The sequence below is a fragment of the Etheostoma spectabile genome, chromosome 24 (genome assembly GCF_008692095.1).
Source record: "Etheostoma spectabile isolate EspeVRDwgs_2016 chromosome 24, UIUC_Espe_1.0, whole genome shotgun sequence".
Taxonomy (NCBI): Eukaryota; Metazoa; Chordata; class Actinopteri; order Perciformes; family Percidae; genus Etheostoma; species Etheostoma spectabile.
The window spans coordinates 6,880,465-6,896,005 of NC_045756.1; the positions used below are offsets into that span (position 1 = coordinate 6,880,465).

General features: G+C 39.9%; 1 protein-coding gene across 1 annotated transcript in view; it reads left to right on the forward strand.

Annotated features, from left to right (window-relative positions):
- Positions 1 to 15,541, forward strand: part of LOC116674024 (coagulation factor XIII A chain-like) — a 22,567-nt gene that overhangs the window by 5,042 nt on the left and 1,984 nt on the right. The window contains 11 exon segments of the mRNA XM_032506508.1: positions 9 to 127; positions 1,093 to 1,200; positions 1,356 to 1,530; positions 4,349 to 4,487; positions 6,270 to 6,373; positions 6,454 to 6,542; positions 7,708 to 7,861; positions 8,715 to 8,824; positions 11,022 to 11,187; positions 11,279 to 11,433; positions 13,531 to 13,667. Of these exon segments, the coding sequence (XP_032362399.1) occupies positions 9 to 127; positions 1,093 to 1,200; positions 1,356 to 1,530; positions 4,349 to 4,487; positions 6,270 to 6,373; positions 6,454 to 6,542; positions 7,708 to 7,861; positions 8,715 to 8,824; positions 11,022 to 11,187; positions 11,279 to 11,433; positions 13,531 to 13,667 (1,456 nt within the window).

Sequence of the window (15,541 nt, forward strand, 5' to 3'; positions counted from 1 at the left end):
CTTTGCAGATGATGCTGTGTTTCTTCCTAATGAAGCAGAGCGGAACGAGTACGTCCTCAACGACCATGGTGTGATGTATCAGGGTTCATTTGAGAATAGGGAATCTAAGGACTGGGTTTATGGACAGGTTAGTCTGGATCAACTGAGCACACAGCCACAATATGCCTGAAAAGCTAGAAACTGTGGTGCTTAAAACTGACTGTTGCCCCTGAGTGCGTGTGCAGCTTGTTAGAGGTGTATCACCCATTTGTCCACAGCTCACTTGAAAAACTGTGTCACTGGTTGTATAGACCTTTTTAAAAAGCCCAGTCGGCTCTGATTGGTCGGCGTTTCCCCATCTGCTCTCTCGGAGTCTCTGCACCATCATTGCAGCCGGGGAAAGCTGTAATAGCACTGGATAGCGGAACTTTTTTACCTATTCAGACGGAGTTATAGACCTATCTTTATTCAAGAGTGCATTCTTTCAATTTGAGAGCATTTCTCACTGATATTAGGTTCAGATTTTGTAATAATTTGCCTCACACCTCGCTCTCACACTCAAATAGTCACTGCTCGCACTTGGATTTGCTCTGCTTGTGCTCAAACTTTCAGCTTGGACTCAGAAACGTTGTTGATTGGACAGATTTCCTGCCCTCAGCTTTGGCCCTTCTCCTCGCGCTCTCGGCTTGTTTGTGTTACAACCCTATCAAAATAGAAAACTAATAGAATGTGTAAATGTAAAGGTGTAGTGTTGGCCAATGAAAGGATCCCTGCCATGTTGAGTGTGCGTCCTATGCATCCTTCTGCAGTACGCCCAAACCGCAAAGCATGCTGTTTCCATGGTACTGTACCTCCAAAGCTCCTCCAGTCCCGCCTTCCAGACTTTTCTTATATATATATATATATATACATATATCACAATATACACGCTTCTTGACACAGTTTCTAATACTGGCTGTGTGTATGTCTTTGTGGATTGAGTGTTTTGGACCTTGACTGCTTTTTAATTAAAGAAGAAATCTTACTTTACAATATGGGAACTTTAAAGAAATAAAAACAGCCCAGAGCATTTTCCCTCCTATCTCAGAATGTATCTGTGTTTTCTTACTGCAGTTTGAGAGCGGCATTTTGGACGCCTGTATTTACATCCTGGATGCGTCAAAGATGCCGATCGGCGACCGAGGCAACATCATCAAAATGGTCAGGATGGGATCCGCAATGGTGAGAAAACATTTTGCATCTTTAGTTCAGCTAGCTTGGTCCAGAGGGAAATATCTCAACAGCTGTCTGATGGATTCTTAAAAATCTTGGTTCAGACATTTCTGATTACCCAGAGAATGAAGCAGATGATTCCCTGACCTTTCTTTTTCCCTCAGATTAACTCACAGGACGACAATGGCGTGTGTGTTGGGAACTGGAGTGATGACTACTCGCTGGGCAGGTCTCCGACATCTTGGACGGGCAGCGTCCAGATCCTTCTGCAGTACGCCAAAACCGGAGTTCCGGTCTCCTTCGCCCAGTGCTGGGTGTATGCTGGAGTCTTCAACACCTGTAAGAGCATGCATTGTTTTACAGGATACACTTGTCAAACTGCCATGTCAAGACTTTAAGATTACTTTAAGTGTAAATGGCCTACTGGGCCAAGGCCACAACCACATAAAGTAGAGACTCAAAACAAAGACAGAGGCTGCAAACAACTGCAAAGAGACAAAACTACCAAAACACTGACTACAAAATGACTACAACTTATTTCAAAACAACCACAAACAGACCCAAACCCACCACAAAGATTGAAAAAAACATTTACAAAGTGACACAAATGACTACAAAAAGACCAGTGTCTTTTGGGTAAAATCTTTATTTGGAAAGTAACTACAACTGAAAAAAAATTGCAGTGGAGTTAAGACTACAATATGAAATGTTGCCTTAATTCAAAATATTTAGGAAAATCCAAACTTTTAAGGACACCAATTTTCTTTGTGAATGAATAATGTATTGTAAATAAATAAATGTTCTTTTCTTAAAATACAGGGGGCATAAGTCTACACACCCCTATGTTAAATTCCCATAGAGGCAGTCAATTTTTTTTATTACAGGCCAGTTATTCCATGGATCAGAATACTATGCATCCTGACAAAGTTCTTTTGGCCTTTGAAATTTAAATCCCCCCCCCCCTCCCCCATCATCACATACCCTTCATAATACATATAGATAGGCATGGGTAACATTCCATAAGAATATCTCTCAATGCAAATGAAACCAGCTGTCAACTTAAATGAAACCCTGCAGATCTCTATGTATGGTGAAGGGTATGTGATTATTTGGGGGGGGGCTATTTTAATTCCAAAGGCCAAGTGAACTTTATCAGGATGCATAGTATCCTGATCCATGAAATAACTGGCCTTTAAAAATAAAAATCTGCCTGTCTTTATGGAAATTTAACAAAGGGGGTTGTATACTTATGCCCCCTGTATTTTGAAGAGGAACATGTATTTATTTACAAGACATTATTCATTCATAAAGAAAATTTGTGTCATTAAAAGGTTGGATTTTCCTACATTTCTTTAATTACGGCATTAAGATCATTTTCCAAAAGATATTCTTCCTCTTTTTAATCAACTTTAGCGTATTTGTGTAAACTTTCTCAAGCCACTGTGCATATACTGTGTATGTACAGTACAGGCCAAAAGTTTGAACACACCTTCTCATTCAATGCCTTTTCTGTATTTTCATGACTATTTACATTATAGATTATGACTCAAGACATCAAAACTATGAATGAACACATGTGGAATTATGTACTTAACAAAAAAGTGTGAAATAACTGAAAACATGTTTTTATATTCTAGTTTCTTCAAAGTAGCCACCCTTTGCTCTGATTACTGATAACTTGGCATTCTCTTGATGAGCTTCAAGAGGTAGTCACCTGAAATGGTTTCCCGACAGCCTTAAAGGAGTTCCCAGAGATGCTCAGCACTTGTTGGCTTTTTTGCCTTCACCCTTCTTTGTCAAATAGCCCTTACACAGCCTGGAGGTGTGTTTTGGGTCATTGTCCTGTTGAAAACTAAATGATTGTCACATTGAACGCAAACTGGATGGGATGGCATGCCGCTGCAGTATGCTGTGGTAGCCATGCTGGTTCAGTATTCCCTCAACTTTGAATAAATCCCCAACAGTGTCACCAACAAAGCACCCTCACACCATCACCCCTCCTCCTCCTCCTCATGCTTCACGGTGGGAACCAGGTATGTAAAATCCACCCGGTCACCTTTTCTCCGTCGCACAAAGACACGGCGGTTGGAACCAAAGAGCTCAAATTTGGACTCATCAGACCAAAGCCCAGATTTCTACTGGTCTAATGTCCATTCCTTGTGTTTCTTGGCCCAAACAAATCTCTTCTGCTTGTTGCCTCTCCTTAGCAGGGGTTTCCTAGCTTCTATTTGGCCATGAAGGCCTGATTCACAAAGTCTCCTCTTAACGATTGTTCTAGAGATGTGTCTGCTGCTAGAACTGTGTGTGGTGTTCATCTTGTCTCTAATCTGAGCTGCTGTTGACTTGCTATTTCTGAGGCTGGTGACTCAGATGAACTTATCCTGAGCAGCAGAGGTGACTCTTGGTCTTCCTTTCCTGGGGGGGTCCTTATGTGAGCCAGTTTCGTTGTAGAGCTTGATGGTTTTTGCAACTGCACTTGGGGACACATTCAAAGTTTTCGCAATTTTCTGGACTGACTGACCTTCATTTCTTAAAGTAATGATGGCCACTCATTTCTCTTTACGTAGCTGATTGGTTCTTGCCATAATATGGATTCTCACAGTTGTCCATAGGCTGTCGGCTGTGTACCTGACTTCTGCACAAAAACTGATGGTCCAACCCCATTACTAAGGCAAGAAATCCAAAAATAACCTTGACAAGGCCCACCTGTGAAGTGAAAACCATTTAAGGTGACTACCTCATGAAGCTCATTGAGAGAACACCAAGGGTTTGCAGCACGATCAAAACAGCAAAAGGTGGCTACTTTGAAGAAACTAGAATTTAAGACATGTTTTTAGTTATTTCATACTTTTTTGTTAAGTACATAATTCCAGTTCCATTTGATGCCTTCAGTGATAATCTACAATGTAAATGGTCATGAAGACAAAGAAAACGCATTGAATGAGAAGGTGGTTCCAAACTTTTGGCCTGTATACTATATATATATATATATATATATATATATATATATATAGTATATATATTTATATCATTATTATTTACTATATTTCAATGGAGCGGAGGCATGAATGTGTGAAAAAGTGACACGCCATCAACCATTTGATATTTGTTGATAGCATGAAATATTTAATAAGTTGAATATTTCATGTCTCTGCAGTCCTACGCGCCCTCGGCATCCCGGCGAGAACCGTCACCAACTTCAATTCAGCTCACGACAGCAACGGCAACCTGAAGACCGAGCTCATCTGCTTGCCTGATGGCTCGCCGGACAGAGAGAACACCAGGGACTCCATCTGGTCAGTCATGCCTGTTGCTAGGAGATTGCCAGGCCAGAAACTAGACTTCATGTACTCCAATTTGTACTTTATTAAACATTAAAGTACTTTTAGACTTTCCACCACACAGACACAAAATTTCTACAACGAGATGCAAAGAGACACAAAGACAGAAATGTACCAGGACGAGACAAAAATGACTACAGTGAGACACAAAATACCTACTAGGGATGAGCGAGTACAGCATTATCTGTATCTGTATCTGTATCTGTTTACCACATGAATTATCTGTATCCGTATCCATACTCGGACTGGGCGAGGCCTAACCCGGAAGTGGTCATATTTAACCAGGAAGTGGGTCGGGTTGTCTTGAAATGGGCGGAGCTTTAACCGGTATGTTATTTTAAGCAAGCAATTGATATGGGTTGATCAGAAATTGTTATATTTATTGCTGATTAGAAAACTATTTACATGACAGCATCGAGCTTCAGATCAATGGTGTTGTCATGGTAACAAACAAACTATATACAGAACCTTTTGTAACTATGAACAGCTGACAGTTAAAAAAAAAAATCTCCGATGGCAGAGACGCAACGGGAGTTGCATTTAAACCAAGCAGCATGTCTGAAAACCACGTTCACCAGAAATCTACTGGTTACTATGTAAGTACTACAAACCGAAGTTAAAAACAAACCTGAAGCTGAAGAAACCCTAAACGTTAACGGAACAGACCCGCTGACCCGATTGACTGACGGAGCGAGAGAGAGAGGGAGAGAGAGAGAGAGAGAGAGAGAGAGAGAGAGAGAGAGAGAGAGAGAGAGAGAGAGAGAGAGCATTTCTCCGTGTTTTGTGTGTGATAGAGTCGAGCGTGTTTGTAGGCGGGGGGGGCGCTGTGACTATCACAGAACGCTGCGCGGCCAGTTGTGGAGTTTTATTCAATCCGAGCACGGATATTGACTCGTATTACTCGTATAATACTTGTATGATGATGACTCGTATGATACTCGTTTCAGCCGGGTACTCGGATCATCCCTAATACCTACAAAGTAATGCCAACTGAACTAGATGTATACAAGTCACCATTACAGCGGTGGCATTGTGAGCCACTTATACAGGGTTGGGTTGGAAGGGCGGTACTAGGGGAACCCAATTTTTCCTTTCCCAAGCCACATGAACCAGTTCTAACTTGGTAAAATACTTTCAGTACAGTACTTGAGTAAATGTTCTTTCCACCACTGGACACAACCTATCTTTTATTCAAGAGCGCATTCATTGAAACACGTAGCTCACGAGCTACTGGTAGCTCACAAACAGGTTTCCATTAGCTTGCCAAAAGGTTAACAAACCAAAACAAAAAATTACAGGGATATTAAAAGTGAGCTAGCTCACTTTGTGGGCTGAAGACGTGTCATTTTTCTTGGACCCTGATGGGAATATTTTCAATGATGTAGTTAACTATGTGGGCTGGATGTGAAGTTAAGATTTATCATAAGCTTTGGGTATTGCAATTTCATCAAACAGTAGCTTCATTCAGTTTATGTGTGTTATGTAACTAAATATGGGCAATGTGATGCGAGTAGCTCTTGGCCACTTTTGTTTTTTTGAAGTAGCTGTTGGCTGAATTAAGGTTGGAGAGCCCTGTTTTAGATGGTCCGAATACTGCAGTTTCTTTAGGAAAGTCTGTGACAATGACGGATTGGAGGGTAATCAGATATAACATTTCGGTATTACAACGTGTGTAATCTATGGTTTGACTGACTAAACACATGTACAAAAAGGTGTACTGACAGCACGTCTCTGTAGGAACTACCACTGCTGGAACGAGGTGTTCATTAAGCGCGACGACCTGCCGGCTGACCTCGGAGGATGGCAAGTGGTGGACGCCACGCCCCAGGAGATGAGTGATGGTATTACAGACAGACACAGACAGAGAAAGACGGAGGGATCGACAGATACCTGGATCCTAAACATGCTTTTTGTTTTACAGGATATTTTCGCTGTGGTCCAGCTTCCATTATTGGCATCAAGGAAGGTTTCATCTCTCACCCGTTTGACGGAAGGTTCATCTTCTCTGAGGTCAGTTTCTTTCTTTGTTTCTTTAAAGGCCTCATGAAGTGAACAATGCCTTTTTTAAACCTTTGTCTGTATGATGAATGTTCATGTATCTATTGTTGTTTTATATTTGTAAAAAATCATATGATAGTCATAGTCTGTTCTCTTCCTGTGAAAAGTTTTAAATGTTTGATGAGACACCCTGCAACAATGTGACCTTTTAGGGCAAATGTCAGTTTGCTTCCCCTAAAAGTGTTTAAAAGTATTTTTCTGTGTCTGAAAACATTATGGAAAGTATCCTTACCTTTTAGAACCTCTTTTTTTGTAACTAGAAACAGCTTTGAAATCGCTAACGCTAAACCCACCAGACTCCACTAAAAAACTATAGTTTTAGCAAGTACAGAGCCAACATATTTTACATGCAAATGGTAAACAATGTGCTTTTTTAAACCAAAACTAGTGTTGGGTTTGTTGTAAAAGTGAAGAGACAAAACAAAACAGATTTCATAAGTTTTGTTTTGTTTCTGTCGACTTTGAATAAAGTGTGTTTTACGATGCACAATTTTACAGCCATTTCTGTAGATTAATAAAAATCCATGGTAATAGCAATGGCAAAACAAGTTCTTTTGTGAAAGTAAATACAACCTGCACAGTTGCCTATTAATTTACATTGTAGCAGCGATCTTGCTTAATACTGGACCAATGTCAAAGATTGTTGTTCCATCAGTCTACAGTATGAGACAATTCAATTCAATTCAATTTCATTCATGGTATCAAATCATAACAACAGTTACATTACAGGCTGAGGTATGTTCTGATTTGATAACAGCTAGGGGGCGTTGTTCAGCCCGACGCAAAGCCATCACATATGACACTATAAATTTATATTCCCATTCCAATGTAAATTATTGTAATAACAAACAATAATTTCAAATGAAACAGGCCCTCCTGGGTTGCCTGCGCTTACCGAGGCAGCTGCTGTGAAGCGAAGGTAGTTAGCTTACACTAGCAGCAAGCATAGGCTTTTTTTTTTTTTTTGCTAACGCCAAAGATTCTCTATAACTAAAGAGAATGGTGCATGTCTTCCACCTCTCTCTTCTTTTAAAGGCAGAAGAGACAACAAAAATAATCTTAAAGAGAACGCATTACATGCTGATGAAATGTAACACACTGACGGTGTTTCCTCCAGGTGAACAGCGACGTTGTCTACTCCAAGCGGGATCGCTACGGAACGCTGACTCCGTACAGGGTGGAAAGAGATTACATCGGAAAGGGTGTTTTCACCAAATCAGTGGGCAGCGACTCACCAAACAACATCACACATACCTACAAGTACCCTATAGGTAACACACACACAAAAAAACATATTTAAAATTAACAAAAAAAACAATAAGACAAGACTTATCTTATTGGTTTGAATGCACAAGTGAGAATCGAGATCTTTATTACACGGAAACACTATCGTTTGTGTCCACAGGGGATGCCAAAATTAACACAAAATGAAAGTTTGTTTTTGTTTAATGGCACATATAGTAATGTTGAAAAGCTAGCAAGATATAAGAGTAGCATCTCCCCTCCCCCACACAGATATTAACCTAATTTTGATGGTTCCCAACAACGCTCAAGTTAAATAAATAATCAGTTCACTACTTTCATATAATGTGGGTGTTTTTAGTCAATTTTATAGCATTTGGAGAAAAGAACTTTAAAAAAAAAGTGTAAAAAAGAGAGAAAAATGTCAATAAAAGTGACTAAAATGTGAACAAATGTCAAACAAAGTGACAAATGTATATAAAAAAAAAAAAGCTTTAAATTTTTTTTGGAAAAGCTACAAAAAATTCAAAAGGCTCAGAAAAAGTCAACAAATGTTGAAATGGTGACAAAATCATTGGGGGAAAGCCACAAAAGGGTTGAAAAAGACGACCATAACCTTGATAAAAGGTTTTTCATTTTGAATTTTGACTCAGAAAAACACATTTCCAGGTTGGCGGGAAGACAATTAACCGCAGCAATGGCAACTTCTAAAATGTTTTCTCCTCTATTAATACAATATTTTCCTATGTGAGTAAAGTACAAGTACTTTAAATTTGTGCAGCAGCTGTGTTTGTAGATGCTGTGTCTTTAATGTTACTTGATTTAAGACTTGAGGACGTTGGGAGACGTTGGAGTTGGTGATGAAGTGAAATTTGTCTGCAGATAGTGAAGAGGACAAAAGGACTAAGGCCCGGGCGGATGAATTTGGCATACAGAGGGATGAATCTGAGCTGCCTGAGACCACACTGTCTATCATTATTACCACCACTCAGGTAACACACCGGTCTCTATGTCTGTCTTTTAGTACTGAACATTGTGGGTGTCTTGATTTCAATTCAAAAATTGATTGAAATAAAAAATTTTTTTATTAACAAAGAAACACAAACATAACACAGAGAAAGATCAGTGATTCCCTGTCATTGTTTCACTCTCCCTCCCCGCCCCCTTTGCATGTCTAGAAAAACAGACATAGCATAGGGTATCCGGCTAGTAGCATGCAGCTAAAGACACAAGGAAACAGTAGCTTAGTGGTAGTCAGCAGCAAATCCTCCTTCTTCCCCGTGTGGCAACATTTTGCCTTCCCTGGGTTAAGTTATGGAACCAAACAACGGAAGTAAAGATGGGTTCTGACAGGACTCCAAAGTGCATTCAGGTGCACCTTGTAAACTCAGAAAAACTGTTGTTGCAAAGTACCCTTCTGCCAACGAGTGGCTCTCTGTTATTTCCATAACTGCTAAAATAAAAATGTGTAAATCAAATCATATACAGTATATACGCCAGCATATTTATATGTTAAAGGAGGAATAAATGGTTTATTACAACTACACCAGAGTTAAGATTTTAGTAATTTTACAGATGTTTCATGTAAAACAAAAATATCTTGCTCTTTAACAAAAAGGTGTATCTCTGTAGGGATCCGTTCAATAATGTTGTCAAGACACTTAAGATAATAATCACAGTATGTCAGTGGCAAAAACAACATGTTTGTGGACAAAAACTGAACTGCGCAATTCCCCATTAACGTCACATTGCATCTTGCACGTGTTTCACGTTAATATACAAGAAGCTGCTGCTTACTTTGTATGCATCTTCATTAAGTATAAACCATGCTTATTCTACTAATCTAATCAGTTAGCTAAACGTCACAAATGCCTTTTGGATGTTAAACCTGGATGATCTGTAATTTTCTAATGTTAAACTCAGATAAAAAGTTATTGCTCTGGGGCACCTACGTGACGAATTATTCAAAGAGATAGTTACTCTGGATGGCATCATCCTGGCCTCCAGCACTTCTGTGAGGAATCTTGGAGTTATCTTTGATCAGGACATGTCGTATAATTCTCACATTAAGCAAATTTCAACTTTTTTTACCTATGTGAAATTGCAGAAATCAGGAATATCCTGTCTAAAAATGATGCAGAAAAACAAGTCCATCCATTTAGTACTTCTTGGCTGGATTACTGCAATTCTTTATCATCAGGCTGCTCAAAAAAGTCCACAAAGACTTCTGCAGCACGTGTTCTGACAGGAACCAGAAAAAGAGATCACATCTCTCCTGTTTTAGCTTTTCTGCCTTGGCTTTTTGTAAAATCCAGAATATAATTTAAAATCTTTCTTCTCACTTACAAAGCTCTTGATGGTCAGGCACCATCTTATCTTAAAGAGCTCATAGTACCTTACTACCCCACCAGAGCACTGCGCTCCCAGAATGCATGGTTACTTGTGGTTCCTAGAGTCTCTAAAAGTAGAATGGGAGCCAGAGTGTTCAGCTATCAGGCTCCCCTCCCGGACGCTTGTGCTCTCTTGCCCCTCTCTTCTCTCCTCCTATTGCAACCTGCAGGTGTTTCTGGCTCTGGACTTGTGGTGTCTACATCTGCTCCCTCAATGTTCCTGATCAAACCCAACACAAAACTGCTACAATTCTCTCTCTCTCTCTCTCTCTCTCACCCCCAACCGGTCGAGGCAGATGACCGCCCACCCAGAGCCATGGTTCTGCTCGAGGTTTCTGCCTCTGTCACCTAGTGCTTGCTCTTGGTGGGAACTGTTGGGTTTCTGTAAATAACATCCCAGAGTCCGGTCTAGACTTGCTTTTTTATGAAAAGCGCGATGAGATAACTATTGTTGGGATTTGCTGCTATAAAAATAAAATTGTATTGAAATTGAATTCTCCATTTTAGCATTAATAAATCTGTGATTGACCTTGAGGTCTTTAAGGAAAGCCATGAATATGCATTTATCCGGAATCTTTGAGCCTGGCTCCACCTAGTTGCTCTTCCTCAGCCTGGCTCGACCTACGTGAAATCCACCAAGCCAAGATGCACAGATTAGACTAGGTCAAACCTCGCTTTATTGGTTATCCTGGCTTTATAAATTATTCTTTTGTGGAACAGCCCTCAGGTTGAAAAGAAATTCAATGCTTCTCTTTATGTACAAATTCAATGTACTTGTACTCTCCACCCTTCTCGCTAGGTCAAGCTGGGTCAGGACGCCATCGTACAGGTGGATTTCTACAACCAGAGTAATGTCCCCACAACCATCGAAGCCAACCTGACCGGGTCTGTCATCTTCTACACCGGAATCAGAGCCAATCCCTTGAAAAATCACAAATTCACCATCACCGTGCCAGCCAATCAGAGTGAGCGATGTCAGAGAGGAAATAGTGTTTTCGGTTATTAGAGATAACCTCTGTTATATTCTTAAGTGTGTGTGTGTTTGTGTGTTTGCAGTGAAGACTGAGATGGTGAAGATCCCAGCTGACGAGTACATGCCATTGTTGGGCACTCAGCGTTGTCTGCAGTTTATTGTGACTGGACAGGCTGAGGACGAAGCAGTGACTGCCATCAAGGTGCTCATGCTGCAGATCCCGACGCTCACCGTGACGGTAAGACTTGTGTCAGGGTTGAAAATCGGCCACTTTCCCTCTTAAAGATTTAAGTTGGTTTACAGTATTTTATTGTGTTATCTCTGTTAGTTGTTAAGAGAAAGTTAAGACATAGTGCTTTTATTGTGACAGGAAAACCAGAAGTGGTAGAATACTGTAATGAGTGGCTCTTGACTGCAGAGTTGGAAAAAATACTGAAACATTGTACTCAAGTAAAAGTAACAATACTTTCATGAAATTTACTCAAGCACAAGTGAAATTACGTATCTTAAACATCACTCAAGTAAAAGTAATAATAATAATTAAAATGTACTTTAAGTAAAAGTTACATAGTTACATTAAAAAAAAATGGATGTGGGGGATCTCTCCTATGTAGTGAAAATAGATCAATGGGTCCTAAATCTAAACTAATTTTGTTTTTAATTAAAGAAAAATTTATACAAATGCATAAACCTATACAGTATACAAATGGACATATACAGTATACAAATGTAACAATGTAACACATGTAACACAATTTAGCCAGTGTCCTACTTATGTTGTCTTATGGGTTGCTAGTACTAGACAAAAATTAGTGATGCCACGAAACATGTTGGTTTGCTAATTGGCAATTTGCTCTTAATCATGAAAACTTTAATACCAATGCACAATTACTTACCAAAACATAAATACTTACTAAAAAATAAACAGTGTTAATTTTGTCACCTATTTTTAATTCAGTCTTAGTCTTGTGCCAAATGTCCTTGTTAGTTTTAGTCATATTTAGTCATTGACTTATGTTTTCTGTTAGGCAAGTTTTAGTCAACTAAAAATCTTGCCATTTCAGTCTAGTTTTAGTGAAAAGAGAACTCAAGGTATCTTAGTCAAGCTTTAGTCAAAACATTTTAGTTTTTGATAAATAAATTATTTCTGAGATTATTTTTGATAACCATTTCAGTCAAATAGTGTTTCACACATCTTAAATATTGGTTAAATGTTATAATTACACTTGTTGAATGATTTTAGTTGCAACTTTGTTAAACACGTTTTCATATCGAACCTATTTCCTTCATGCAAATACAATCGTACACAGACACATGTTAGATAAGAGACAGGGCTCCTGGGCTCTACAACAGCTTGTTACACATGTTAGATAAGAGCCAGGGCTCCTGGGTTCTACAGCAGCTTGTTACACAAACACATGTTAGATAAAATCTCATGATGAAAAATTTGAGACGATTGTAGAGGAAATCGAAGAGAGATTTAGTTTGTAGATTTAGTTTTTATTTTGTAAAATAAATTTCAGTCTCGTCTTCTTTTGTCAACAGTAATGTAGGTTAAGTTAGTCTTAGTCAGTGTTTTTGGACAATGGTGCAGTCTCGTCATCGTCTCGTCTTAGTCATGGAAAACATTGACAAGCATATTTAGTCTTGTCTCGTCTCACAAAATGAACACTACCTTAGATTAGATGTGGGGTTTTGAGTATTGAATGTTGCCAGTTCAGTCACCTTTGGCAAGCACCTCCGGCATTGAGTAATGATACTATTGGCCCTCTGGAATTCAAATGAAGTGTTGCCAATGATTTTTCGTCGTTTTGGCCAGCAGAATTCAAAGTTTCAGCTACCATTTCTCCTTAAACAGTCTCTGAACAGTCATCGCTCTCCTGATCCACCTCCATCTCGTTCTCAATCTCGCCTGGTAGGAAGCCTAGATGCTGATTTGTCAATGTAGTGGTTCCGGGCGGGAATTTCTTTCTTCCTTTCGGTCTTTGTTAGTCAAAGATTTATTTATTTTTTTACTTAGTAACGAAGGGAAATTGTATTGTAGCAAAATACAATACTGTAAGCAAGTGCATTTTAAATTACAAGTTTTAAAAACTACTTGAAAAATACAAAATACACAACAAAACAAAAACACTACTACTGAATGTATTTCTTACTTTCCACCTCTGGTTGTCTGTGTTGTTTTTGTCTGGGCGATGTAATAAACCTTTGGTTACATTAGCACAGCATCATTAAAACCATAGGGAAACTGGCATTCTTTTTTTTATAGGAGATGTTGTTGACTTGTGTTGTTGTTGCTCTTCTTTTTCTACTACATCTTCTTCTGTGTTTCCAGATTAGCGGCTCACCTATGGTGCAGCAGGAGATGTTTGTCAACGTTTCCTTCACCAACCCCTTCAACTTCGCCCTGAAGTCCTGTAGCCTCTCCATGGAAGGAGCTGGAGCCATGAGCGAAAAGACACATTTCTACAAGTACACACACACACACACAAACACACACACACACACACACGGGCACAGAAAGTGGGAGTGCTGGGGATGCTGGAGCACCCCCTGGTGGCCCAGCTTTCAAACTGCGATGACAATAAAATGATAGCTTCTAAATATCTCTGGCTGATCTTTCTGTTACACGGCATTTAATGCCATGTTTGGGGTGTGTGGGATGAAGAGAGGGATATATTTTGTAATTTTAAAACAATAAACATTCCACTCAGTCAAAGAACTTGCTGGCTAGGTGGAACTGATGATCTAGTTGGGCCTCTGTTTACCAGTGTCTACTGCTGGCTCCAAAAGGTCTTTCTCAGCTCTTCACCGCCTGAAAACCTGGCTCCATATAAGTTAGTGATACTACAGCACTATCACTCAGAGTAGATTTTCACACATGGCACTGCTTAACGTCCACAAAGACATTTTGGTGGAACTGATATTCAAGGTCTCATGGCAGAGTTTATCAGATTTGGATAGGCTTAGTTTTTTTTCCATGGTGGGTTTTTGGACCTCGCTGTGCGGGCCATGTTGGGACAAGCTTAACGTGGTTTAAGTCATGGCCAACCGCATGGCGGTGACGGGACCGTTTTCTCCACTTAAGAGAAAACGTTTTCTTTACTCAGAAATTGCAAGCATTAAATCTTCATAAGCAAGCCTAAAGTCTCATGATTCCATTAAGCCCAAACACAAAGCATAAAATGACTTATAGCAGTTACAATCCTGTTATGAAGTAAAGAAACACAAAAAGATTCTGCGCCGCAATTGTCAAAAGTCAAGTGTGCATCCATACCTTTTTCCTCGTGTCTTCATTCACATTGTTGAAAGATCGCCAAATACTTTCTTTTCCTACATCGCCAACGATCCAAGAAATAAGAACACCCAAACAATTTAATCCAAAAGGAGCTGGTCCTCTCACAATCTTGTAGGCTCTGGCCGAGTTCTGACATATAGAAAGCTGAATAGTTTGTCATTTCTGGACTTTGATTGCTTCTGTCTTCTCCCCTGCGTCTGACACATTGTTACTCTGCACACCGGCAAATTCTCTAGCGGACAAGCATTTGGTTGACACGTTGCGTCAGCAAATCAGTCTAGTGTAACCCGAGCTGACCCTAATAGAAGCCAATGATGTCGCAGAGTTCAGGGAGGACCAGCGTGGTAAAGATTGACAACTATTCCTTCCAATTAAAAGTCGATGTTATGAAACGGGCCTACCTGTTTAGCCAATAAGAAGACAAATTGATTGATACCAAACTTGTCCAGAAAATTTTAACCCTGTGATTGCTGCAGCTGTGTCAAAGCACAGCTTGGAGGTGTGTTTGGGATCATTGTCCTGTTGAAAAATAAATGATGGTCCAACTGAACGCAAACTGTATGGCATGGCATGTTGTTGCCTCGAATTTTGAATGAATACCCAACATTGTCACCAACAAAGTACCCCCACACTATCACCCCTCCTCCTCCATGCTTTACAGTGGGAACCAGGCATGTAGAATCCATCCGGTAACCTTTTCTCCGTCGCACAAGGACACGGCGGTTGGAACCAAAGATCTCAAACTTGGCCTCATCAGACCAAAGCCCAGATTTCTGCTGGTCTAATGTCCATTCCTTGTGTTTCTTGGCACAAACAAATCTCTTCTGCTTGTTGCCTGTCCTTAGCAGTGGTTTCCTAGCTTCTATTTGATCATGATGGCCTGATTTGTGCGGTCTCCTCTTAAAAGTTGTTCTAGAGATGTGTCTGCTGCTAGAACTCTGTGTAATATTCATCTGGTCTCTAATTTGAGCTGCTGTTAACTTGCGATTTCTGAGGCTGGTGACTAAGATGAACTTATCCTGAGCAGCAGAGGTGACTCTTGGTCTTC